The sequence below is a fragment of the Gobio gobio genome (assembly GCF_949357685.1).
Source record: "Gobio gobio genome assembly, chromosome: 6".
Lineage (NCBI taxonomy): Eukaryota > Metazoa > Chordata > Actinopteri > Cypriniformes > Gobionidae > Gobio > Gobio gobio.
Genome location: NC_137102.1, coordinates 26,400,295 through 26,427,505, shown reverse-complemented (window position 1 = coordinate 26,427,505; position 27,211 = coordinate 26,400,295). Strand labels below are relative to the sequence as shown.

The window sequence follows — 27,211 nt, the reverse complement described above, 5'->3', positions numbered from 1 at the left end:
TAAAGGTCCTAAGAGAAGGGTGCTGAGCTAAGCCTCGCCAACGCACCTATAAAATGTTATCCGTAGAATAAAGAGGCTGGGTCGGTCCATCCAGTCCCGCTTACAGCCAGACACACAGTAGCTGCTCGGACGCGATCGAATCCCCTGACTCTTTGAGAAAGATGATATTCGCGCTATATTCATGTTCCGTGGTGTGAATGAAACCCTCTAGTGTTGGGCTGATATAGTGGAGAGCTGCAGTTGCTGCTGAGCACAGTGCAGTTGAATATCAGCAGATGGGATGGAAGACACTGAAATTATAGTGTCGCTGGAGTTTAGCGACTAACAGGATAACTTGTGAGTGCTTTTAACATTTTAAGCAGTTACAGTTGCTAATGTGTTCATATAATATTTAGGCTAAGTGAGCGGTCCAAGTTACTTTTTACACTTAAAATAATTTGATCTAAATTGATTTATTTACCTATTGTAGCATATTATTGATTAAGTTAATTATATTGAATGTGCACAATTAAAACGTAATCATCCTACAACCTAAATATATGTTTGTTTGTTTGTTTGTTTGTTTGTTTGTTTTTTTAATCAGGATAAACATTTCAGCGGCATTATAACGGTATAAGGAACATTTCCTGGAAAGTCTTTGGAGCTACATTGTCACTTGGCACATGGCACTTCATGAATGCAGCGCGAGCAGCGATGAACACGGCAGTCTTCAGTAAGTTTGATCGGCTGCGTTTTGAGGAGACCAAGCAGAATGTGGAGAGAACCAGTAGGAGCTATTTAGAGGTGATTGATGGACAACATTCAGATTTATTGACAAGCCACAAAGTGATGGATGGCACCGAAGCTCTCAAACACAGAAGAAATGGGTATGTATGTGCTCCATTTAATTAAAATGCATGAAATAAACAGCCTAAATGTGACTGAATGTGATTCACTGTAGCGTAGCTACTTTGACGCTTCTTTTTCATTTCCACCACCTAGGCTATGCATAAGTAGGCTAAATATTCGTGAACAGTTCATGTTTATTTATACTTTTCATATAAAAATAAAAAAAAAACTGTGGAAAAACTTCATTGTTATTGCAAGTGTAACAAACCAGTTTTGTTCAACTGGCGATTATTATGACGATTATTGAATATTTGTACTATAGGTGGTAGTTTGAATAGCTATAGCATGTTTTCCTTCACGTAGGAAGCAGTACAATATAGCCTACACACACTCACTGGAAGTGAGATATTTCAGTAGCCTAACACTTTATTTTACAGTGTCCTTGTTACATATGTTACATGTACTTGCCATAATAACAGTAGCTTAAATTATGCTTAATTACTTGCAACGAATCATCCACCAAACCCTAATCCTACCCTAACCCTAAGTACATGTAGTTAATTAATATTACACGGTACTTAAATGTATAATTACACTGTAACAATGAGACCTTAAAATAAAGTGTAACTGATATTTATCACAAGGAAAAATAACAGAGATGTGCTCCTCAAACTCATACAGTACATACTGTCTTTTACATAGTATTATGACCAGTCAGGCTATATTAGGTAGAGATAGGGATGTTACTTGGTTCACTCCACAGTGACATCTGCTGATTGTCCCCGTTCTGGATATCTACATCATCTAATTGAACATCAACTATTTTCTTTCAAATGGTTCATTACTTTAATCTGCAATGCTCTGCACTTTGTTTACATTATCATTGGTGTCTATTGGCAGTCATGTAAAACGTACTGTTGCACTGACAGCGCAATAATTTGTGTTAACATAGTGTGGTGAGTGGTATGGATGCTTTGTTGACGGTTTGTCAAAACTAAAGGCTCAAAAAGCAACTGTATCTCCAATTAAAAGTAATTTTTGTAAGATTACAAAGAATCATTATAAAATCAGCAAAGTAATTGAGGGGAAAAATGATTTGTTAAGCGATAAATTATTTGTTGAGTTAAACAAACAGCTCGGATCTTTTTAAGAGATTTGCGGTAAAGATGACTAATGATGTATATACCCTGAATCTGCTGTGAAATAGCAGAACAGATGGTTACAGATAACAATATTGGCTTCTAAGAAATTAACATATATGTGTAATATTATTAATTGTATGCTCCATTGACTTTGCCTTAAACTTTTACTTTTGAGCTCTTTGCCAATCTGGAATATAAAACAGCATCTTTGCCTTTCTGTGTTGTTTTTCTTGAGCAGTGGAGGGAAGGTGCGGCACAAACGTCAGGCCCTGCAGGATATGGCTCGACCGCTGAAGCAGTGGCTCTATAAGCACAGGGACAATCCTTACCCCACCAAAACTGAGAAGATACTGCTGGCTCTTGGCTCCCACATGACTCTGGTCCAGGTGAGGTCAAAACAAGCACTCTGAATAAGACTGATACTTGATCAGGTTTATTTATATCCGATATCCGAATATATAGAAATAATAAACTAAGTGCAATGTAGTCTTGTCCAGAATAGAGATTTTTCAATATCGATACTGAAATATCTGAAATGCTGGTAACACTTTACAATACGGGTGCACTAATATGCATTAATTCATGCTTAACTAATGCACAGATAATCATGAGTTAATGTATGACTTATGAAGAACTAAACCCTTTACTAATGATTACTGCATCAGCAACTAATGAACATTCTATATGATTAATAATAGATTAAGTAATATATTAATTTATATTAATTAAATATGACATCATGTATTAATTCCCTAATAACATATTATATTAACTAATAATGTAAATTAATGCATTAATTACCACAATGGGTCAAAGCCATGCATTTCAACTTCCAGTTGTCTACTTTAATTAATCATTAGCTAATGATTTGCAAAGGTTTCATTATGCTATGACTTTACTTGTTGAGGCACATGACTATTAACTAATTGTTAAGTAATATGTCATTGTGGTTATGGCTTTTGAATTCATTTTGAATTAGTTAATAGTCATGTGCCTCAACAAGTAAAGTCATAACATAATGATAACTTTGCAAATCGTTAGCTAATGATTAATTAAATCAGACAACTGGAAGTTGAAATGCATTGCTTCAACCATTGTGGTAATTAACATATGAATGTATACTATTAGTTCATATAATATGTTATTAGGGAATTAATACAATATGAAACATTTAACTAATAACAATTGAATGATTTATTAATCGTGTAGAATCTTAATTAGTTGCTGAAGATGCAATAATCATTAATAAATAGTTTAGTTCTTCATCAGTCATACATTAACTCATGATTATCTGTGCATTAGTTAAGCATGAATTAATGCATATTCGTGCACCCGTATTGTAAAGTGTTACCGAAACGCTTCTAGTACTATTTTTTTTTCACAGAATAGATACATAATACCAGCTGCTCTTTCTCGCTCTCTCATCTCTCCACCAGTGAGTTGACACATTAACCCGCATCCCCTCACTTACTCGTTTAATTTGCTCCAGATGAATATTGTTGCTGTTACAAGGCTTGAATTTTGATGTGGGATTGCATGTATTGTACATAATTTTACTCATTCCTGCACATGAATCTGCCTCTCAGTACTAAATTGAATTCTTTTTCGCTGCTTATTGTGCTTAAACTGTCACATACACACAAAATAATGTCAAAATGCTGCTTTCTGCAAGTATTCAGATGAACACAGTCAGTTATGTTTTAAGTGAACGTAAGCGATTGAGAAAGAAAACGCATTTGTAACAGTATAGTGTATAATGGATCCGTGCTTCAGGTCTTAATGTGACAGCAATTATGCCAAATTATGAGATAATATAAAAAATATTGGTAACGCTTTACATTAAGGTTATATTAGTTAACATTAGTTAATATGAACTATGAACAACACCTCTGTTCAGCATTAGCTAATCTTTGATAACGTTAGTTAATAAACATACAGCTGTTCATGGTTTGTTCATGTTAGTTCACAGTGCATTTACTAATGTTAACAAGATTGTAATGATGCATTAGTAAATGTCGAAATTAACGTTGACAAAGATAAACAAATGCTTTATAAGTGCAGTTCATTATTAGTTTGTGTTAACTAATGTAGTTAACTAATATTAACTAACGAACCTTATTGTAAAGTGTTAACAAAATATCTGTATGGCAGTTTTTCCCAATGGTATCAATGTCTAAATTGTGCTCAGTGAAAATGCTGAGTGGCTAGTAACTTTGGAAAACCACTAGCTATAGTGGCTGGTGAACAAAAAAGTTAATGTCAAACCCTGTATAATATGATATAAAGCAGGGATATACAGAATGTAGAAGTACAGATGTGAAAAATGGTCTGATCTTATTAGTCCTATCAATACATTTTTAACAAACAACATACACAACAATGTACAATGGTATTGATTTAAAGCCACTGGAGGATTACAACCAAAAAATGGGTAGCAGATCTGTTCTGAAATAAAATGTTAATGCAAAAAATAACTTGCACCTGCCTGTATAATATAATAAGCATAAAGTGCATAGTTAGAATTAAAAAATACAATGGGATGAGAAAACACTTCCTATATCTTTTGTATTTCTTTTGTATTCGACATGAAGCAGAAGTTGCAAAAGCATTTTCTTCCATTTTGGGACGAATATCTGAGAGACACGGCTTCTCGAACTACAAAAAAATGTAGGGCGGGACTTGATTTTGTCCATGGGGAATGGATTGGATCATTGGATGGTTGTGGTTTTGTATTGGTCGATCTCATGTGAGTGATAGGTTGCCCCGCCCTCACGCATCAGAGAAAAGAAAAGCGGGATTTTGATTAAAATTTATTAGGACACATGAATTAAAAAAAAAAAGTAATGACATGCATGGATAAATCATTTATAATTTATAATAAATACTGCAATTTTCCAAAAAAAGAATGGTTGATTTTGAATTTATGGTGACTTTAAATGCCACACAGCCAATCAAACTCTACGACAGTTCTTTTGTGCAAATTCATCTACCACTTTTTAATACTAATAGAAGTATTAACTAATAATACTACTAATTAAATATACTAATACAAATATTATTGCTCATCTGCTGTTATTTTGAAAATAACTAACTTTAATTTACAATAACTGTAATTTATTAAACAGTGCTTAGACCTAATTTATTAAACAGAGAATATGTAATTCTAACAATTGTGCAGATAGTAGGGCATGTGCAATTCTTGGTTATTTAAGAAAAATGTATGAACAGATTTTGCTTAATTTTATATGATTATCACTCAATGTTTAATATCAAATCTAGGCAAAAACAGCTGGTCTAAACAGTAGCATGAATGGAAAAAGTACATAAACCCTATATTAAATATCTTGCAGGCATGGCCATATCAACCCCTTGCCCAAATGTATTATTTTGATTTATATTTTGTATTTTAATAATCTCTTACTTGAAGGATCTGTTGATTCGCTCCAGAATTTCAATGACTCTGACTTGGCTGCTATAAATTCTAAATTCTTTCTCTATTGTTGTTCGCTTCTGTGTTTTGGGTCAGTGTTGTGTTGCAGGAACCATCCTCTTTCAAGTTTTAGATAACAGACAGATGTGTTGATATTCTGCTGCAGGATTTCTTGGTACAACTTGGAATTCATTAGTCCTGATTGTAAACCGTCCAAGCCCAGAGGCATCAAACAGCCCCCACAACGTTATATTCCCACCATAATTTTTCACAACTGGGATGAAGTTTTGATGTTGGCATGCCCCGGCTCTGTAAAACTAACCATTTTTAAAAACTTTATCTATATCTGTTCATGAACCATTGTTCCAGTAGTGCTGTGGAATGTTCTTGAACAGTTGTGAAACAGGCACATTAGTGGTTTCCTCTCGTCTTTAGTGTTTCTCTAGTGGTAAATTCACACACATTATCAAGTGCACTAGTAGTCTGCTTTAGCTCACTCATAGGAGTAACAATCATGCTGAATTTCTTCCATTTGTAAACCATCTTCTGATTATGTATGGATGGAGGGCCAAGTCTGGAAATTCTTATGTAACCCTTCCAGTCTTATGAACTTCAACAGGTCTCTTTCCGAGGTCTACAGAAATCTCTTTTGATTGAGTTATATTACACATAAACAGAATCCTCTCGTGAAGAGCGGGGGTTTTGATACTGCAGAGCAGATCAGTCTAATCTAAATACCTGACTCTTGTATCCTTCAGGGTCACATACGTTTTTCATTGATGATCTTAAATGTTTAAACTATTGGTCCAATATACTTATGGCACAGTAAAGCAGCTCAGGGAGGGCAGGTTTGTGTGACAAACAGCACAATAAATAATTTTATAGTCCAAGATACAGTATTTGCAATTGCAATTGCATCTATGGTAACTTTTTACCATAGAAAAAAAAATTCCTGACAATGTCACCATTACTACACACATTGTATTTACAGAGTAACTAGATGCAATACATTTCTACAACTTAGGCAGGCCAGATGGGTTGCTTGAATAATAGTTATGCAGATAATACCTAGCTGCTTTATACATATTGCCCGCAACCTTTTTTCTGCTGCTGAAACACTATTTTAAATTTGCATCAGTGTGCTCGTGACCCCTAGTCATAAACTAGTCATAAGTCGGCTATATTTGTGGCAATAGCCAACAATACATTGTATGGGGCCAAATTATCCATTTTCTTTTATGCCAAAAATCATTAGGATATTAAGTAAATATCGTAAATTTCCTACAGTAAATATATAAAAAATGTATTATTAGTAGTAATATGCCTTGCTAAAGCAATTTTCTCAATATTTCGATCTTTTAGCACCCTCAGATTCCAGATTTTCAAATAGTTGTATCTCGGCCATAAATAATGTCCCATCAAGCCACACATCAATGGAAACCTTATTTATTCAGCTTTCAGATGATGTATACATCTCAATTTTAGTATACTTTAGGTACATTTTAAATATCTTGCATTTAACTGATACTGATATTATACAGAGATCATACTATCCTTACTAATAGTGATATTAAAACACATTTTAAGTTTAATATTAAGAAATGTGCATTGTGTAATAAAGTATGTCAAAGAAAGTTTAAAGGGGCTATATGCGTTTTTCTGAAATTTAAACTCGCGACTGACACCTGTGGCCAAAAAACAGAACTGCTCTCATTTTCTGCTCGCTCTCGCAGCGGTGGTGACGTCACATCCGCAGACAGCGCGGGAAAAGACGACCCGCCAGAAAATAGGAAAAATAGGATACAGGCTTATAGGTGCACCCACTGTGAGCGGACAAGGTGTCAGTATGCTCATCAGGAGATGTTTGAGTCATAAATGGTAAAATAAAAAGGCTATTGTTACGTTTATTTTGGGGAAAAAGTTGCATATAGCCCCTTTAATTATAATATTTATATGAGTAAGTCTCAAGCGTTGTCAGTAAATATGTTCATGGATTTGTAGTATACTTAATATGAAATAAATGCATTTTAAATTCATTTTGTTATAGGTTTTTTTCACTAGGGTGAGTATTGCATAATTGTTTAACCATTAATTGGAACATTGCACATGACATTGCAAGCAAGATAAACCAAAAGGTGTTCCTGATTTAACAATTATGCATTTGTATTTTTCAGGTTTCAAATTGGTTTGCGAATGCGAGGCGTAGGCTCAAGAACACAGTTCGACAGCCTGACTTGAGCTGGGCTCTACGTATAAAACTGTACAACAAATATGTACAAGGCAACGCTGAGAGATTAAGCATTAGCAGTGATGACACAACATCAGACGGTACGGGTGGATGTATGAGATTTACCTATTCTACAGACATATTTTGATGTATTCTGACAAAATGCAGGAACTGTGCGTTTTGGTTGATCGGATCACAAGAGGACGATGCTAAATACAGGTGTAAACGGGGTCTAAAAGGTTTTGAGTCGAAAAACAATTACTTTCGTAGTGTACAAAAATAGCCGCAAAAGATGCCAATTCTCCGCCTACTGACCTAATGCGTAAACATTATGGGACGCGCACTAGCCAGACAGGATTTAAACTTAGTTGGCTGGAGATTCATGTTTGGTTTGAAAAACGTAATAAGCACAATGTTCTCTCATCATTCCTGATTTCTAACACACACTTGCCGCGTTTGGCGATATCTTGTGGCTGTCAGAGCAGAAATGAAAGCTGCTGCTCTCCGTATGTCTTTTCGTTGTCTCTACTCGCGTTCATATGTAATTTGCGTGAGCTTATTTCATCCATTAGATCGAAAGATCTGGAAAGCAAACATTTACCCTCCCATAGACCCTCCCCTCTGTGAAATCAGGACAGAAGTAGGTCGAAAATGGACAAAAGAAATGGATTAAAACACCAGTGCTGCATCCAAAATCGCCCCTACACCTTAATTTACTATTCCCTAAATTACTCCACTAATATTGTCCACTTGAAGGAGTCAATGAAAACGATTGAGTGAAATCAGACACTGAGTGCACCGGAAGGGCACTTTTGCATAGTTTGTGCTTGTTGTTATTAACTATTTAATAATTATTTGAAACATAGCAAACTGGCAGCTCCATTAGTGATGAAAAGATTTATCTTGAACTCTGCCTAAAACTAGCATGTATAAACTGTAATTAAACAATTTAATAATCAATGAAAAAGGAATTTATACTTGTATGATATTACGCTGGATCAGTGTAGTTTGGAAAATTGATGGATGGATGATTCAGCTGTGGGCGCCATCTCCTGGCGAGACCCGGGAATTCATTCAGCACGCGACTCTCATAGTGCATTATGGGTATTCTCTAGCCGTTGAGCATACATCAGTTGTACACTCGTTATCGCGGTGCATTGTGGGATTGAACGAGTGCACTCAACGTCCACTATGGTTTCGGACAACACTACAAATGGCTGTATCCCTCAAATAGTGCCCTATTTAAGGGTAAAGGGCGAATTTGGACACAGCTCTGCACTTGGGAGTGTCTCCTTCGTCTAAGTAACTTGTGATACGATCGACCTAAACGCATCATAATACCAGGTGTAAACAGGGCCTAAAACTGTGAACAAGATTTTTATTGATTTTATATCCATTTAAGCATAGTTGATCTCAGTTTTGACAAAAGGTGTAGTTACTGCATTTTGTCTTCACCCCAGCAATATTGTAAATTCAACTTTTTGATATGTTAAGTTTAAGTTTGATATGTTATTGTTCCACAGATGGGGAGAATCCTTTACAGATGCAGGCCAGTGAATCAGACTATAACAGACCCACGCACAAGAGCGTTATTCAGGACAGCAGAGGCAAAGGAATGGGGCGAAGCACAGACCCCTTGGTTTGTGATGATTACGTGTCTCCACCAAAATACAAGAACAGCTTGCTAAACCGCTATCTAAATGATTCCCTTCGTCATGTAATGGCCTCCGAAAAGGTTATGGACTCTCGGAAGAGGAACCATTCTGGATCGTTTAGCTCCAACGAGTATGAGGATGATTTGCTCTCACCCTCATCAGAAGCTGAGGCAAACTTCACCTACCGTACAGGTAAGCTGCCACTGACTTTCAAGCTTCAAAATTGTTAGAATTTAAAAAGGATATAGGTTGTCAAAAAAAAAAAACATTTTGATGCAAGTATGCTGTACATTTTACAAACATTTTTTAAAACTGTGCTGTTGTTACTTTTTTGTAGTATGTACATAGCTAAAGGAATAGTTCTCTAAAAACATGTAAAATATCATTTACAAATTTGTATGACTTTCAAAAGTTTAAAATAAGTTTTTGGGCTTTTAGTACGAATTATGTTAGCCTTACTGTTATCTATAAGCTAGTGTGCTCAAAAAAAAAGACAAAATTTGCATTTAGAAGATATAAGCGTTCAAAACTTACAGTCTCTCACTTCAACGATTTTGATTACATCACGCTGGACTTCAGCTTCTCATCAGATTTTCTGTCCAATCAAAGCTCTCTAGAATCTACAGGGTCCCGCCCCCAAACAGACACTGAAGCTGCGGCTAAAATCGGTCACTTGTTCACACATTTACTATTTTCTACATGGTGAATGGCACATAGTGCACTATAGGGGATAGGGAATGATTCAGATATGTAATATATATTATATATATGTAAATATGCTTTCCATTGGGGCGAATGAAGTCTGGTTTCACATTAGTGTTATGCGAACCGACCGCAGTGCACACAGAGACACGATAGCACAGAGCGGATCATATGCGTGAGCCGGTGCATACCAGAAAATGTATTGGACCCATTTAAATTCTCCACAGAATCCTTTATTTTAAAGCGGTATGGAGGAGATTAGGAGGAAATTGTGGCTTTCCCGAGCTCAACGGCTCTGGCCGAGCTGTGATATAAATGAAACACTATTGGCTATTTGAAATGTTCAAAGGCCTTGTCTTCCTGTTTCAGTGGAAATTACGTCAACACATTGAATAATGCTGTGCATTTCAAGGCACTTCAGTGGGCCTTTAAAGCAAAGAGCACCATAAAAGTAGTTGTCACAACTCATGCTCTGTTTATTTCAATCATGACACTCTGAATAGTTTTAGCATGTTATTGAATATGTCTTGGCGGAGAAGATCTGCTACACTGCTGCTGCAGAGCAAGTATATGAACTTGCTATTTCTAAAACAGAGTTTCTCAAACTTGTCCTCGTTATTGCTGTGCATTATGGGATTGAGGTTTGAGAAGCAGTGTACTTATAGATACACAGACAGGCTGCTGTGACTATGTAAGATCTGCTGCTGCTGCTGCTGCTGCTGCATGAATAGACATACATAAATCCCATTGCAGATCTAAGCAGGTGGAGCTGGGTGAGGTGGAGGGTTCAGAGGAACTAGCCTACAGCAAACAAGGAACCAGACTATTTAAATGTTGAGCAAGCAATCTCATTCACTACAGGATAAGCAGAGGCCAATCAGCTTGTGCCATGCGGTGATTGCTTGCAGATTGTATGTATAGGACCCATCAGCTGATGCCATCTAGAGTTTTATGACTGAAATCAAAATGTATAGGGCTGTTTCACTGACAATGCTATTTCAGGTTACTGAATAAACTACAGTGATATATAGACAACTTTTACAGTACGTATATGTTTTGTTTTTTGGATGTTGAGAAGCCCTGGTCACCATTAAATTCCATTGTATGAAAAAGTGCAGCAACAACACTCTTCTAAGCTTCTTTTTTTTTTTTTTTTTTACAAAAACAAGTAAACCACACAGGTTTTGAATAACAGTTTGCTCTGACTAACTTGCTGAAATGTCAAGCTACTGTGTCTCAGCTTTATGCGTTAAGATGGACAAAATTTAAGCAACTAAACAACTAAAATGAAGACAAATGCATTGAAAGATTGTTTAAATCCAATTAGAATGTTTTAGAAGCTGCGGTTTCGTATAGTTTGATTGGTGAGAGGAACGTTCCTGGACTCTGTTCTCTCGTAGCTTATAGGAACACCTGCTGATGCCTCATGAAAGCAAATGCTTTAGTGTTGCCAAAGGAGTTGGGTCTAATTCATCATTAACATAATTCCACCTCAACATTTCAAAATGTTCTACTTCTCTGTTTATTTTGCCTCCGTGCCCTTTTGGAATGGTCTCGTTTTGGGAAAATTAAGGAATGCTCTGCTTTTTTTTATTTATGATGAAGTACTGCACGAGTGCATAAAAACATGCAGGTGTTTGTGATACACATAAGCATTCTAACAATGCAATGCATAACATTAGATTATGTTATGGGCTACCACAGAGCACAGCATGTTTTATGACAATGAGTAGTTTTAAATTCTCATTTTAGATCAAATAGGCATGTGTTCAGGAAATTATGCTCAGTACAGTGTTGGAAGTGTCAAAAACGTTTAGTTCAATTTACTTTTGATCAATGTGTCCTGTTCAGAACAAAAACAAAAAAGCTTTTCTGTAATGTTTCTTTGTCTTGATTTTTGCCAAACATTATTAAGGACATTAAAAGTGACAGTACAAAGAGCAACATCTCATTTAAAGACTGTCATTGTAAATCTGCTTAATGAATAGACCACAAAATCCCATGTTAAAGAAGTAGTTCATTTCAAAATCTAAATTCAATAACCTTCCATGGAACATAAAAAAGAGATATTCTGGAGAATGTCCAAGCTGCGCTTTTCCATACAATGAAATGAATAGTAACCAGGGGTTGTCAACTTCAAAAAAATAAGAATACGAATCATAATAGTATTCATAAGACTTCTTTCATGATAGTTTTGTGTGAGGAACAGATGAATATGTGTCATTGTTCACTGAAAATCTTCCCCCGCATGGCACAAATTTGTCAACAATATTCATGCCAAACATCACTGATTCTTGTGTGTCTCATAACCAATCATAAACTGATTTAAATTAGCACGTAATGCGAGGTTTGAGAACATTGCATTTGTATGAACTATTATTCTGATTCTTCTGACAGCCCCTGGTCACTACTCACTTTCATTTGTGTACGTATTTTTTCACGTCAAGTGTGACAAACTGTAAAAAAAATTTAAGGTTGTACAACAAAAAAAATCTTAGTACCAATTTCCCCTAGCTTTTTTTTTTTGCTGACTCAACTTTTGTTAATAACAGTTATACGAACTGAAAATAAGTTTTTAGTTTTTACATTTTTTAGTTGTGTCAACTTGACATTATTTGTTTTATATATGCAACTATTCTGTAACAAATCTTTTGTAGTTGAGCCAATTCAAGAAATGTTGTCCATTCGAAACAGAAGTTCTTAAGAATTAACAGGTTTAGATGTTGATTTTTTTTTAAATTGAAAATCATTTGGTCATCACCATTTTGGTGATGAGTGTTTCCTTTTGGTTGGGCAGTTAGCCTCTGTGTGTGAGTTTGTGGCCTTTGTAACAGTGTTTATCAAAACACATTTTTTTTCACAAACTTTTGTTGGTAAATATAACAGATTATTCATAAATAATCACTTTCAATCAGGAGTAAGTAATAAACTACTCCCCTTTACAATCCTGTTCCCTTTCGTTCAGTCACTACGACGTAACGTTAGTGACTAACGAATGGGGGTTTCGCTTAGAAGCCTATCATCTTCGAGCTTAGAGAAAACGCCCAATGGCGTGCCAATGCCATGGGGCATGCGGAATTTGCATACGTAACTCCGCCTCACCGCGTGAGTATATAAGGAAGTACGTGGCAATATCGCATTATGTTTCTGCTTTCGGAGCCAAGAGTACCTACCTCTTCACTCCTACAGCCTTCTGAGACTCTGTCAGCTTCTTCGAGACGAGCAGCTTTCCAGTCGGTGTTGGTGTGACGGCGCGTTCCAGTGATCGCATACTTCCTGCCTGCTGATCTGTGCAGTGGTCCGCCTGACAGCTGGTGTGTGTTTCCCTGGGCACTTCGGCATCGACTGCAAAGTTTCCTCTCACAAAAGAGCTTGCACGTGACACGTCCTTTTCAGGATGTTTCGTCCGTGCACTTCTGGGTGCGGTAGATCTCTTTTTTCTTTCGACGGGCACGAGCGCTGTGTGACGTGTTTGGGCTTTCAGCACGCTCAGGCAGCGCTCGTGGATGACTCATGTTCCCTCTGCGGGAACCTGGCCATCTCGGTGTTGCGGTCAAGACTCCGTGAATTCCGTGCTGATGCCGGAACGAGAGTCCCCTCCGTCACCCCCCAATCTGCGGTCTCCTCTGGAGGCGGCACTTTGGCTGGTAACCAGGGTGATCTGAGGGTGACGGTGTGGAACAAAGCTCCGACGCTAGTTCCTCGGCCCACACCCCCCTCTCATACACCTGACCCGGCCCGTGCTCAAGCGTCTACATCGGGGCCGGCTCCTGCTGTCCCGACTGTGGCGTTTGGCACGGCGGAGGATGAGGAGATGTCTATCGCCGCATCACAAGGTGGGCTGGAGTCATCTGAGGATGATGATTCGGCTGTGCTGCCACCCTCGGGTGCGCCAGCATTGCCCGAGTCGGACCCAGAATTGACAGCCATGCTGTCTCGGGCAGCCGCAGCGCTTGGACTGGAGTGGAACCCTCCGCCTCAGCCTGAGCGTTCGCGGTTGGACGATTGGTTTTTGGGGGCGGCGCGCTCGAACACCCGTCCGACCGCTCCTCCAAATCCTTTCTTTCCCGAGGTGCATGAAGAGATCGCGCGTTCCTGGAAGTCCCCGTTGTCTTCCCGTGAACTTTTGGCGAACTCTTCCGCCTTCACCTCCCTCGATGGAGCCGCGGCTCAAGGGTACACTGGGGTCCCCCCAGTCGAACGTTCTGTTGCGATGCAACTGTGTCCTCAGAGCGCTTCGTCCTGGCGTGGTGACCCTAAGCACCCCTCCAAAGCCTGTAGGTTTTCGTCATCCCTGGTGGCGAAATCCTATAGAGCTGCGGGGCAGGCCGCCGCTTCTTTGCATACCATGGCAACTCTTCAGGCTTACCAAGCCAAGTTGCTGTGTGATATGCACGAGGGGGGGGCTGACCCAGGACTCAGCAATGAGTTGCGTGCCGCCACCGACCTCGCTCTCCGGGCGACGAAGGTGACCGCACGCTCCCTGGGTCAGGTGATGTCCACAAATGTGGTCCAGGAGCGACACCTATGGCTCACCCTGGCCGATATGCGCGACGCTGAGCGAACCCGTTTCCTCAACGCCCCCATATCCCAGGATGGGCTATTCGGCGGAGCGGTCGAGAGCTTCGCCCAACAGTTCTCGGCCGCTCAGAAGCAGACTGAGGCTATAAAATATATCCTGCCCGGCGGTCAGCTGCTGCCTCCACCCCACCGCCCGCGCAGGTGCCTCAGCCTGCTCGCCGCTGAGGGCGCCCTCCCGCGGCTCCCTCTACCTCTGCGTCACCCAAGCAGCAGCCTCCACCCGGGCCGCGCAGAGGCAGCCGCAGGAAGGCGTCCCAGTCCGCTCCAGTCCCGCAGCCCGCGAAGAAACGCCAGGCTAAGCGGCGCTCCTGATGCGGACGGCTCAGGGATGGGCAGTTCTTTCCAGGAGACGGCGGCAGGGCCGCTCCTTCCCCCGGTGGAGGGCCGGGGGAGAATCTTTTGTTCAGCTGCTGGCCCCCGGGTCAGCAGCACCCTAATGTGGTTAAAGAAAGAACTGACAACCCCATCCCTGAGCCCCCAGAGATCGGTGACGGTAGTGCGCGCCACCCTCGGGTCTCGCCACTCTCGGGTCTCGCCACTCTCGTCCCTCTCTGTCGCCAGCCCCCTGGCAGAGCAGACCCCAGTGGAACGCGAGTCCTTCCCTGGTCTCCTCTGTCAGGGCGCAGCCGTTAACCGTGCCCCGACCCCGGGATGCCCAACAGCCTCCCCTGTCCGGGCCGGTAACGCTGCCTCGCTGCCCCACCCGGGGTACGTCTGCCGTCCGCATGACCCCGTTGGTGCAGTCTCTGGAAGCATGGCTACAGCTTCCAGGGCTGTCCCGCTGGGTTGCGCGGACCGTCAGGCTCGGCTACGCGATTCAGTTCGCGCAGGCTCCTCCCGGTTACAGGGGAGTCCGCTATACCTTGACCGGGGCCCATGCCCCCGTCATGCGTGCGGAGATTGCCACTCTACTGGCGAAGGGTGCGATCGAGCCTGTCCCTCCGGCCGAGATGAAGTCGGGGTTCTACAGCCCCTACTTCATTGTACCCAAGAAAACCGGTGGGTTACGACCAATCCTGGACCTTCGCATCTTGAACCGATCCCTTCACCGGCCGGTGTGCCCTTAGAACGAGTTTCCAGGCATGTTGTCGTATCGACGGATGCCTCTGCCACGGGTTGGGGTGCCATGTGCAATGGACAAGCAGCCGCGGGCTCCTGGACAGGACCCCAGCGCCTCCTGCATGTCAATTGCCTCGAGTTGCTGGCAGTAAGGTTCGCCCTGCACCGCTTCCGAGCGCTGCTGAAGGGTCAACATGTGCTTGTCCGGTCAGACAACACGGCCGTAGTAGCGTACATCAACCACCAGGGCGGTCTACGCTCCCGCCGTATGTCTCAACTCGCCCGCCATCTCATCCTATGGAGTCAGAAGCGCCTGAGGTCCCTTCGTGCTGTCCATATTCCGGGAGTCCTGAACCACGCAGCCGACGAGCTCTCGCGGTTTCAGCCTCTCCCGGGAGAATGGAGACTCCATCCCCAGACGGTTCAGCTGATTTGGGAACAGTTCGGCGACGCACAGGTAGATCTGTTTGCCTCCCACGATTCTTCCCACTGCAGCCTGTACTATTCCCTGACCGAGGGCACGCTCGGCACGGATGCACTGGCGTACAGCTGGCCGCGGGGCCTACGAAAATATGCGTTCCCCCCAGTGAGCCTACTCGCACAGCTCCTGTGCAAGATCAGGGAGGACAAGGAGCAGGTCCTTTTGGTCGCCCCGTACTGGCACGGCCGGACCTGGTTCCCCGAACTCATACTCCTTGCGACAGCCCCTCCCTGGCCTATTCCTCTGAGACTGGACCTCCTTACTCAGAGACGGGGCACCCTATGGCACCCGCGTCCCGACCTCTGGAGCCTCCACGTGTGGCTCCTAGACGGGACGCGGCAGGTTTGAGTGGCCTACCACCTACGGTGGTCGACACCATCACTTCCGCTAGAGCAGAGTCCACTCGGCATGCCTATGCGTTGAAGTGGAACCTCTTCGTCACCTGGTGCTCTTCCCGCCAAGAAGACCCCTGGAAATGCCCGATCGGGTCCGTGCTTGAATTTCTCCAAGAGGGGCTGGAGCGAAGGCTGTCTCCCTCCACCCTCAAGGTATATGTGGCCGCAATATCTGCCCACCACGATCTCTTGGAGAACAAGAAGGTAAGTCAGCACGACCTGGTCATCAGGTTCCTGAGGGGAGCAAGGAGACTGAATCCTCCTCGCTCTCCTCTCGTACCCTCTTGGGACCTCGCAGTAGTGTTAAGTGCTCTGCAGAGACCTCCCTTTGAGCCTTTGCGGTCGGTTGATATTAAGTTCCTGTCTATGAAGACGGCTCTGCTGACCGCATTGGCCTCCGTCAAGAGGGTCGGGGACCTGCAGGCATTTTCGGTTGACGAAGCGTGCCTGGAGTTCGGGCCGGCCAACTCTCACGTGATCCTGAGACCCCGGCCTGGATATGTGCCCAAGGTTCCCACCACTCCGTTTAAGGACCAGGTGGTGAACCTGCAAGCGCTGCCTTTGGAGGAGGCAGACCCAGCCTTGGCATTGCTCTGTCCAGTACGCGCCCTCCGCGCCTACGTAGACATGACGCAGTGTTTCAGGACCTCAGACCAGCTCTTTGTCTGTTATGGTGGAGAGCGGAAGGGAAGTGCTCTCTCAAAGCAAAGGCTGTCTCACTGGATAGTGGACACCATTGTTTTGGCTCACCAGCAGCAAGGTCGCCCATGTCCCCTTGGTGTGAGGGCACACTCCACTAGGAGTGTGGCCTCCTCTTGGGCTTTAGCGCATGGCGCCTCGCTAGCAGACATCTGCAGAGCTGCAGGCTGGGCGACACCCAACACATTCGCCAGATTCTACAATCTCCGAGTGGACCCAGTGTCCGACTATGTACTCGCCCCCCCGAGGGGCCGGTAATGGACCAGGCCCAGGTGTCTTCGCTTGCTCGCCATTCCACTCCACGGACTGGATACGTGCGATTCTTTCCTCAGGTGAGCTCCCCGAGAGCCCTGAGCTCCTCCAGCACTGTCGACGCCGACATCAGTTCAGTCTGCCCTTTCGAGCCCAGACCCTCATGTCCGGCCAGGTGCCCCATGTGCATGGTTCCCCTCCGGCGACCCCCACATGTGTATTTCACCGTAAGTCTCCGCAGTGAGCGGGTTTCTTCCCTTGGCGTGTCCCCGCCAACCCTAGGGTTAAAAATCCACCTTCGGCTGGTACCCTAGAGATCTCCATATGCAGCCCGTAGCCGGCTCATATATGTCTCTTAAGTCCTCCCCACGGGTAGGCATCCTTGGCATTCCCTCACTGGGATATGCTTCCCAGTGTACCTTGGTAATCCTGTGATAACTGGGAGTCCTTCGTCCGTACTAGTCTTACGACAGGGTACTCACACTTACGCAGGGCACTGGAAGACAGCTGAGTGGCGGGATTATATTGGGACCCCCATTCGTTAGTCACTAACGTTACGTCGTAGTGACTGAACGAAAGGGAACGTCTCGGTTACGGATGTAACCCTCGTTCCCTGAGGAGGGAACGGAGACGTAACGTCCCGTTGCCACTTCAGCTGTGCTACCTGGAACGCAGGAGTTCAGTCTTGGCTCCTCAAGCAGGTAACATAATGCGATATTGCCACGTACTTCCTTATATACTCACGCGGTGAGGCGGAGTTACGTATGCAAATTCCGCATGCCCCATGGCATTGGCACGCCATTGGGCGTTTTCTCTAAGCTCGAAGATGATAGGCTTCTAAGCGAAACCCCCATTCGTTAGTCACTAACGTTACGTCTCCGTTCCCTCCTCAGGGAACGAGGGTTACATCCGTAACCGAGACGTTATCTAGATCACCTGATCATTGGTTACGGCTTTCTTTGCAACAAATTATGTGTTTTGTTAAACACTGTTACCAAAACCACAAACTCACATAAAACACCAAGAGTCAAACTGCCCAACTAAAGGAAACGCTCATCACCAAAATGGTGACCAAACATTTTCAATAAAAAAATCTACATCTGAACCTGTTAATTCTTAACCCATTTAAGCCCACCGGAAACTATAGTTGCCGCAGTGTATAGTTGTCATTTTCCTTTTGTAAGTATTTTTCTAGATAGTATCCATGTTTTTAATCTCAATGACACGCAAGAAAACAACCAAATAAAGTCTTTCAAGAGAAAAAAAAGGTATTAACTTCCTTCTTGTCACATGAGACTGCCAACTTCCTACCCCTACTTCCAGGAAGCATAATGAAGGCAAACCCTCCCAAACAAAGGTTATTTTCATGTTACTAATAAGTATTTTTTGTTGACATATATATATATATATATCTACATAATAGTGAAGGTCTCTAGAATCATCCAAACAAAACAATTCTTAGAAGAGATCTATAGTTTTTTGTACACTTAGTCAAAAGTCCAAGTGGCAACTATAGTTACCGTTGGGCAAATGACTTGTTAGTACATATAATGTGGAAATGGGGTATACTGTGTCAACAGGTTAATAAATCAAGTTCTTTGGTCTTTAGTGCTTTTTGCTTTCATAATATCCCACCTAAAACATAACTTAACTCTTTAACTGACATCTCTACTGTACAGTAGACCTTACTTCGATAGGGAAAAATATAATATTTTATGAAATTATGTCTTGTAAGGGCCAAAATATTGAGGACCCTTCATCCAGTTTGGAATGGATGCGTTTCATTCTAATCGGTCGAGGACCCTAATTATTTTTATGACTAAGCTTACGATTCCATTATAATGTGGAAATTCAGACAAGTAATGGGTTTATATTTACATTAAGATATGAAATCACCTATACAGCCAGCTATTGAATAATATGGGACTATTTATTTATTTTTGTTATGTAAATGTAATTTTTTCATCATTATATTAATTTATTTTCATTTAACTTTTTGATACACAATGCCCTGTTAGGACAACTTAATGGCTGCACTTTGTTCTGTTCCACCACTTTAAGACAAATGTATTTGTTGTTTGTTGTATTTTCATATTCAATTTTGCGATTTTCAAGAAAAAAAACTAAAACCTGGGGAAAGTAAATGCAGAACATGTTCACATAGGACACTATTAACATGACTATATGCATGAAACCATTCAGAAAAATTTGGGCACAAATGGGTTAATAAGAACTTCTGTTTCCAATAGACACAAAATGTTGAATGGGCTCAACTACAAAAAAAAACGTATTTTCAGTTCGTATAACTGTTATTTACAAAAGTTGAGTCAACAAGAAAAGCTAGGGGAAATTGGTACTAAGATTTTTACAGTCTTTTCAACTTTTTTCAATTTGTGTTTTTTACAGTGTGAATTTTTACTGAACCAATACAACAAAATCAGTAATTTCAACTTTTTTCAAGTTGTGTTTTTTACAGTGTGACAGTCCTGTCTGACATTTCCTTATGTGTCCTAAATGGACAAAAAATATATAAATGACAGTTTAGTAATTTCTTGGCAGTTATTTTGATATTCCAACTAAGTGTGCTCCTAACCTGCCATAATAAATGTATAAAGTAACAACAAAACTTCTCACTCAAAGCCACTGTAAAACGAGAGGCTTCAGGAATGTTTCCTACATTCCAAGAAATCAGCAGTTCAGTTTCTGTAGTTTGTAGACTTGTACCATTGTGATGCCATCGTTGATATTAAAACTTTTGCTTGATTGGCTGTAAATATTTTTGAACATGTTGTGATCACAAATCAGTCTGTGCTGAAATGTCGTTGTTTGAGACACACGTCACAGTTCCCTTAGATGGAAAACAAGTGGTTTTCCACATAAATATTAGGACCCACTTTGTATTAGGTGGTCTACTATGTGCTCATATTTTAATTAATCATTTGATACAATGCACTTATTGTGTACATACATGTTTTTACATTGTACTTACATAAAAAAATGACCTGCATGTAATTACATCTGTAGTTACATTTATAATTACACTGTAATTACACCTAGCCCACACCTGTCCCTAATTTACCCAGATCCCACCTCAATATCAGCAAAATTGTTTTGCAATACAATATGAACACAATAAGTACATTGTACTTATATTTTGATGTAAGTACATATTAGTTAAGGCCACCTAATATAAAGTGGGACCAAATACTGGAAAGCAAAAAGGTCCATATTTTTAGATCATAACTCTGTTCGGAACGAAACGTATGCTCAGCTACCGATAGCTGTGAGAATGTTGCTCATAAGCTTGCGGTAGAATTTTAAAGGGGACAAGGGAATATTTACAAGTCGTTTGGCCGTTATAAATCACACAGAGGCATAGACATAAAAACTGTTTTTGCTTGTTTTTGTCTTGGACAAATTAGTTGGAGTTGCAGTGAATGATCAGAGTTATTTTTTTTTTCAATTGTTAAACTCAAATTGAAATGAGAACTGACCCAATTAACTTTCTTAAAGGGTTAGTTCACCCAAAAATGAAAATTCTGTCATTAATGACTTACCCTCATGTCGTTCGACACCCGTAAGACCTCTGTTCATCTTCGGAACAGAAATGAAGATATTTTAGTTGAAATCTGATGGCTCTGAAAGGCCTCCATTGGCCCAATGGCACGGTTCACTCTCAAGACCCTTAAAAGGTACTAAAGACGTCGTTACAAAGTCCATCTCACTACAGTGGTTCTAAAATAACTTTATAAATCGGCGACAATAGTTTTTGTGCGCAAAAAAAACGTAAATAACGACTTACATGGTGATGACGATTTCAAAACAAGGCATCATGAAGCTTCGAAGCTTTATGAATCAGTGAGCAGAATGATGATTCGGATCGCGTGTCAAACCGCCAAACTGCTGAAATTTGGCGATTCAAACTGCTGATTCGACTCGGTGATTCATAACGCTTCAAAGCTTCATGATGCCTTGTTTTGAAATCGTCATCACTATGTAAGTCGTTATTTAGGGTTTTTTTGCGCACAAAAACTATTGTCGCCAATTCATAAAGTTATTTTAGAACCACTGTAGTGAGATGGACTTTGTAACAACGTCTTTAGTACCTTTTAAGGGTCTTGAGAGTGAACCGTGCCATTGGGCCAATGGAGGCCTTTCAGAGCCATCAGATTTCAACTAAAATATCTTCATTTCTGTTCCGAAGATGAACGGATGTCTTACGGGTGTCGAACGACATGAGGGTAAGTCATTAATGACAGAATTTTCATTTTTGGGTGAACTAACCCTTTAAAGGGAAAGTTCACCCAAAAATGACGACATCATTTACTCGCCCTCATGTTGTTCCAAACCTGTATGAGTTTCTTTCTTCTGTTGAACACAAAAGAAGATATTTTGAAGAATGTTGGTAACCAGACAGTTGACAGTAGCCAGTATTTTAATTTTTTTTTCAACTATGGAAGTCAATGGCTACCGTAAACTGTCTGGTTGCAAACAGAAGAAAGAAACTCATACAGGTTTGGAACAACTTAAGTTTAAGTGATGACCAAATTTTCATATTTGGGTGGACTATCCCTTTAATGTATGTTGCTTGTCTTATTATGGACGGTTCATTGGTGTTTGTGTTTTCGTAATATTTAATCAAAATGTAATAACATGAAACTTTTCTTCTGAAACAACAGCAGACATCACTTTGGCTATTGGATCATTTTAACCAAGTGCAAACAATCTACTCAGGCACTGTTTCCACATTCATTCAGGCTTTTGCATTCAATCCAATCAATTCCTGATGAATCTTTTTTCCTCTTCGAATATCCTGTTCTACTTGAGATTATATAACATTACAGAAGTGAAATGGGTTGCAAACAGCTATTCATGTCATTAAATGTGAGTTTGTTGAATTTTCCAGTTTGTTGAATTTTCCAGAATAAAACCACCATGTGGCACATGCTAGCTGGATAGATTTCCTTGCCACATCTTAAATATTTTGGAATTTAAGGAGATAGATTTTTTCCAGTTAAAATTCAATTAAGAGACAGATTTGTTAAGAAAACATAGCACGGTTTTATCAACCTTTTTCTGTGTTTGTTTTATATTGTGTGATCTCAGTTTATAGCTAATTTAATTTTGGTTAATAGAGCCCTCCTGTCTTTAAACAGAGGAATTGGTGTTTTTCCTTAGGTTAAGTCAATCCAAAGCATCTGTGGACAATAGAAGTGAAGTTAAAAAGATGACAGACATTCAGTAGCACACAGGAACTAGAGCCAAATGATTTATTAATGGTTTAGAGTAGTTCTTGGCACCAATACTGTTTGAGAAATCTGAATTGGAGATGTTTTAGGCAAAGAAAATTGAAAATAGCATTTTGTGTGCTCGTGCCTGTCGTCCAATTTTCCCTCTCATAGCTCCCATAAGAAAGATTTTTCAGCAGAAAAGAGAGACAGCTACACTATTACAACCTGATTTATGTAGAACAAAGGAGCGATATTAATTTTAACTGATTCCAAAGGATGACTGTGAAAATAAGTATATGATGTCCATGAATGTTTAATGGATGGATCTCAATTTGTTTGAGGTGTCCTCCCTCGTAAACCAAATTTTATCTTTCCTGTCATTCATTTTGCATTGACGGCCATATCTGAATATCTGAAAATATCTGAAAGTGTTTAGCTTGTGAATAGTGATGTAGTTTAGCTGCAACGAAAATCTCACAAAAGTTGAATTCAATATTTTTCAGTTTAGTTAAAAGTTAACGTTAAAGGTTAAATCCAAAATGAAAATTCTGTCCTCATTTAATCACCTCATGTTGTTCCAAACCCATATTTATTTCCTCCATATTTCACAAAAGAAGAAATTTTAAATTAAAATTTTTACTTTTCATGCAATTGCAAAGAAGGAGAATGGAGTTTTTTCAAGCTTCAAATAAGACCCAAAAGAATCAAATCAAATCAAATCACTTTATTTGTCACTCTACATATGCACAAGTGCAACAGTAGGTGAAATTCTTAGGTGCAGTTCCGAGCAACATGGTAGTCATGACATGACATGTACAACATTTAAAGCAGCATCAGATTACACTGATGCGCCCACAATTACTCACAGCACAGTAAACTCTACAATAAACAATAAATAATTTACACAATGTGAGTGTAGTTCTCACAGCTTTAAACAATATACACATACTTACAATATACATATACTTTAAACAATATACACTAAACATACACTAAACAATATACATTACGCTATAATAGTAATAATAATATACAATGTACAGTATAAAATATTATTCACAGATTGAAAAATTGAAATCCAAAGTGCAATAGATGCTGTATGATAAATAAATGTGTATATAATGTGTGTTTATCTACAGTGGGTTGTGCTGAGTGATATTCTGTCCAGTGTGTGTTATGATCCTGATGGGTCAAGAGTTAAGGAGTCTGATTGTTTGTGGGAAGAAGCTGTTCTGGAGTCGGCTGGTGCGTGTTCTGATGCTGCGGTACCGTCTGCCTGATGGCATCAGTGAGAGCAGCCCATGGTTCGGGTGGCTAGAGTCTCTGATGATCCTCTGAGCTCTCTTCACACACCGCCTGGCGTAAATGTCCTGGAGGGAGGGAAGCTCACCTCCGATGATGCAGCTGGCCGTGCGCACTACCCTTTGCAGGGCTTTGCGGCTGCGGGCGGTACTGTTGCCATACCAGGTGGTGATGCAGCCAGTCAGCAGGCTCTCTATGGTGCAGGTGTAGAACCGTGTGAGGATGTGGCGGCTCATTCCAAACCTCCTCAGCCGTCGCAGGAAGAAAGGCGCTGATGAGCCTTCTTCACAACGGCCTCGGAGTGGACGGACCATGAGAGTTCCTCTGTGATGTGGACACCGAGGAACTTGAAGCTGCTGACTCTCTCCACCGGTGCTCCATCGATGGTGATGGGGCGGTGTTCTCTCTCATTCCTCCTGAAGTCGACCACCAGCTCCTTGGTCTTGCTGACGTTGAGGGAGAGGTTGTGCTCCTGACACCATCGTGTCAGAGTGTGCACCTCCTCTCTGTAGGCCGTTTCATCATTGTCAGTGATGAGACCTACCACCGTCGTATCGTCAGCAAACTTGATGATGGTGTTGGAGCTGTGGGTTGCCACACAGTCGTGTGTGTACAAAGAGTACAGGAGTGGGCTGAGAACACAGCCCTGAGGGGCTCCAGTGTTGAGAGTCAGTGGTGAGGAGATGTTACTGCCCATTCTGACCACCTGGCGTCTGTTTGACAGGAAGTCCAGGATCCAGCTGCATAACAAGCTGTTTAAGCCGAGAGCCCGGAGTTTAATGTCAAGTATGGAGGGCACAATGGTGTTGAATGCTGAGCTGTAGTCTACAAACAGCATTCTCACATATGTGTTCCTCTTTTCCAGGTGGGAGAGAGCAGTGTGAATTGTTGATGAAATGGCATCATCAGTGGAGCGGTTTTTGCGGTATGCAAACTGCAGTGGGTCCAGTGAGGGGGGGAGAACAGAGCAGATGTGGTTTCTGACTAGTCTCTCAAAGCATTTGCTGATGATGGGGGTCAGAGCAACAGGACGCCAGTCGTTTAAGCAGAGTGTTTTTGACTGCTTAGGTACAGGAACAATGGTGGACGTTTTGAAGCATGTGGGGACCACAGACAGGGAGAGGGACAGGTTAAAAATGTCCGTGAAAACTCCAGCCAGTTGGCGCGCGCACGCTCTGATGACGCGGCCGGGAATCCCGTCTGGACCCGCAGCTTTTCGGACGTTCACCCGCCGGAAGGATCGGGTAACATCCGCTTCAGATACGGAGAGTGCACTAACCTCTGTATCTTCAGCCGCGAGCTCTCTCTCCGTGAGGGCGGTGTTATTTCCCTCAAAGCGAGCATAAAAGGTGTTGAGCTCGTCCGGGAGAGAGGCAGCGGTGTTCACGGTGGAGTTTGTGTTCCCTTTATAGTCTGTGATGGTGTTAATTCCCCTCCACATGCTTCTGGAGTCGGTGGTGTTGAACTGTCCTTCAATCTTGTCCCTGTACTGGCGTTTTGCTGCTTTGATTGTTTTCCGGAGGGCATAACTTGCTTGTTTATGCTCCTCCGCATTACCAGAGTTAAAAGTGAAGGTCCGCGCATTGAGTGCCGCGCGAACATCCCCATTTATCCACGGCTTCTGGTTTGGGTACAGCCGAATTGTTTTGGTCGGAACAACGTCATCTACGCACTTCCTGATGAAACACGTTACGCTATCAGCGTAGACCTCGATGTCGTCATCAGAGGCCGACCGGAACATCTCCCAGTCCGCGTGATCAAAACAGTCCTGTAGCATAGAGTCCGATTGGTCTGACCAGCACTGGATGGTTCTGAGGGCGGGTGCTTCCTGTTTCAGTCTCTGCCTGTAAGCGGGCAAAAGTAGAATGGACGCGTGATCTGATTTGCCGAATGGTGGGCGAGGGAGGGACTTGTAACCCTCCTTGAAGGGGGAGTAGCAGTGGTCTAAAACACGGTTCCCTCGCGTGTTGATGCTAACATGTTGGTGGTATTTGGTGGTACAGAACCATTAAACCATTAAACCATTTTGGTGGTAAGAACCGTTGGTGGTACAGAACCATTAAAGTGTGAGCAAAGTAGTCTACCATCATGCCCTATATTCCAAGTATTTTGAAGCTTTATCTAAAGAACAGATTTGGCTTCAGAAGACATAAAATATTTAGCAAAAGTTTTATGAAGTAGGCTACTTTTATGGTGTTTTTGCTTTCTTTCTGAAGCTTTTTGAAGAAAATTGCAATTGCATAGAAAAATGTCTCCTTTTGTGTTCCACCGAAGAAAGTCACACTTGAGTAGAACGACATGAAAGCAAAACTTGCAAATACTTTTTTATGTTTTACCATTTTATGTTTTAAATTATTTTCCTAGTTGAAAGTACTAGCAATCCAACATATTCTTCCAAAATTCCACTCTTCTGGCTTTAGGTATAATCATCAAGTTTGATCAACTTTCCAAGTATATAAGACTCTTAGTTCTAAGTCTATAAATGGCTGAACATAATATCTCAACAAGATTGAAATATTATGTTTGGCTCAGGCTGATATTCCCTGATATAACCAATTCTTAACTATAGGTGTTCATTCTGTGCCTATTAATTGTTTGAGACGGATAGTAGCTATGTTTCCTTCCACCTATTTTTATGCACATTTTGGGATATTGCATAACAAAACACTTGATAGAAACTGCAAGATTCGCATACATTCTAAAATTGCACATAAAAATATATGTGCTCAATTTAGTTTTTTCGATAAAATATATGTGCATAATCTACGATGGAAACACATTTACAGTATAAATTCCTCAATGCGCATCAAAAATGTTTTGGTGGTTCTGAAATGCCTGAGCAAAGTCTGTCATCAAAGTGGTTTGGTATAATTACCTCCCAGAATCTCTTTTACAAATGCGTTCCCAAACAGCAGACATCCACCACCGAAAGCAAGATAACATGATGACCCGGTTTATTGCGTTTCCTATTATATTGTATTTCCTATTATAGGCTATACAAAAACATACTATATAAAGTAGCTTCTCCTATTGCAGAAACTTCCATTTTTCTTAGTGATATTTAGCGCCAGTTTATCAGGTGTTTGCTTCGACTTTTGCTTCGACTTTATTCGCAAATGTTTTATGTAAAATTCCAATTTCTCAAAGAGTCTGAAAACGTTTGTTCAAAGATTCAGTCTCTTTAAATCCCTCCTTTCTGCGAGCCAACTCTGTTCTGATTGGTCAGA

General features: G+C 41.3%; 1 protein-coding gene across 1 annotated transcript in view; it reads left to right on the top strand.

Moving 5' to 3' along the window:
- The first annotated feature begins 252 nt into the window (after positions 1-252).
- Positions 253-27,211, top strand: part of mkxb (mohawk homeobox b) — a 29,094-nt gene continuing 2,135 nt past the window's right edge. Inside the window, exons 1-5 of the mRNA XM_079818442.1 lie at positions 253-336; positions 584-866; positions 2,209-2,356; positions 7,575-7,728; positions 9,151-9,474. Of these exons, the coding sequence (XP_079674568.1) occupies positions 673-866; positions 2,209-2,356; positions 7,575-7,728; positions 9,151-9,474 (820 nt within the window). The 5' untranslated portion in view covers positions 253-336; positions 584-672. The remainder of the gene's footprint in view (positions 337-583; positions 867-2,208; positions 2,357-7,574; positions 7,729-9,150; positions 9,475-27,211) is intronic.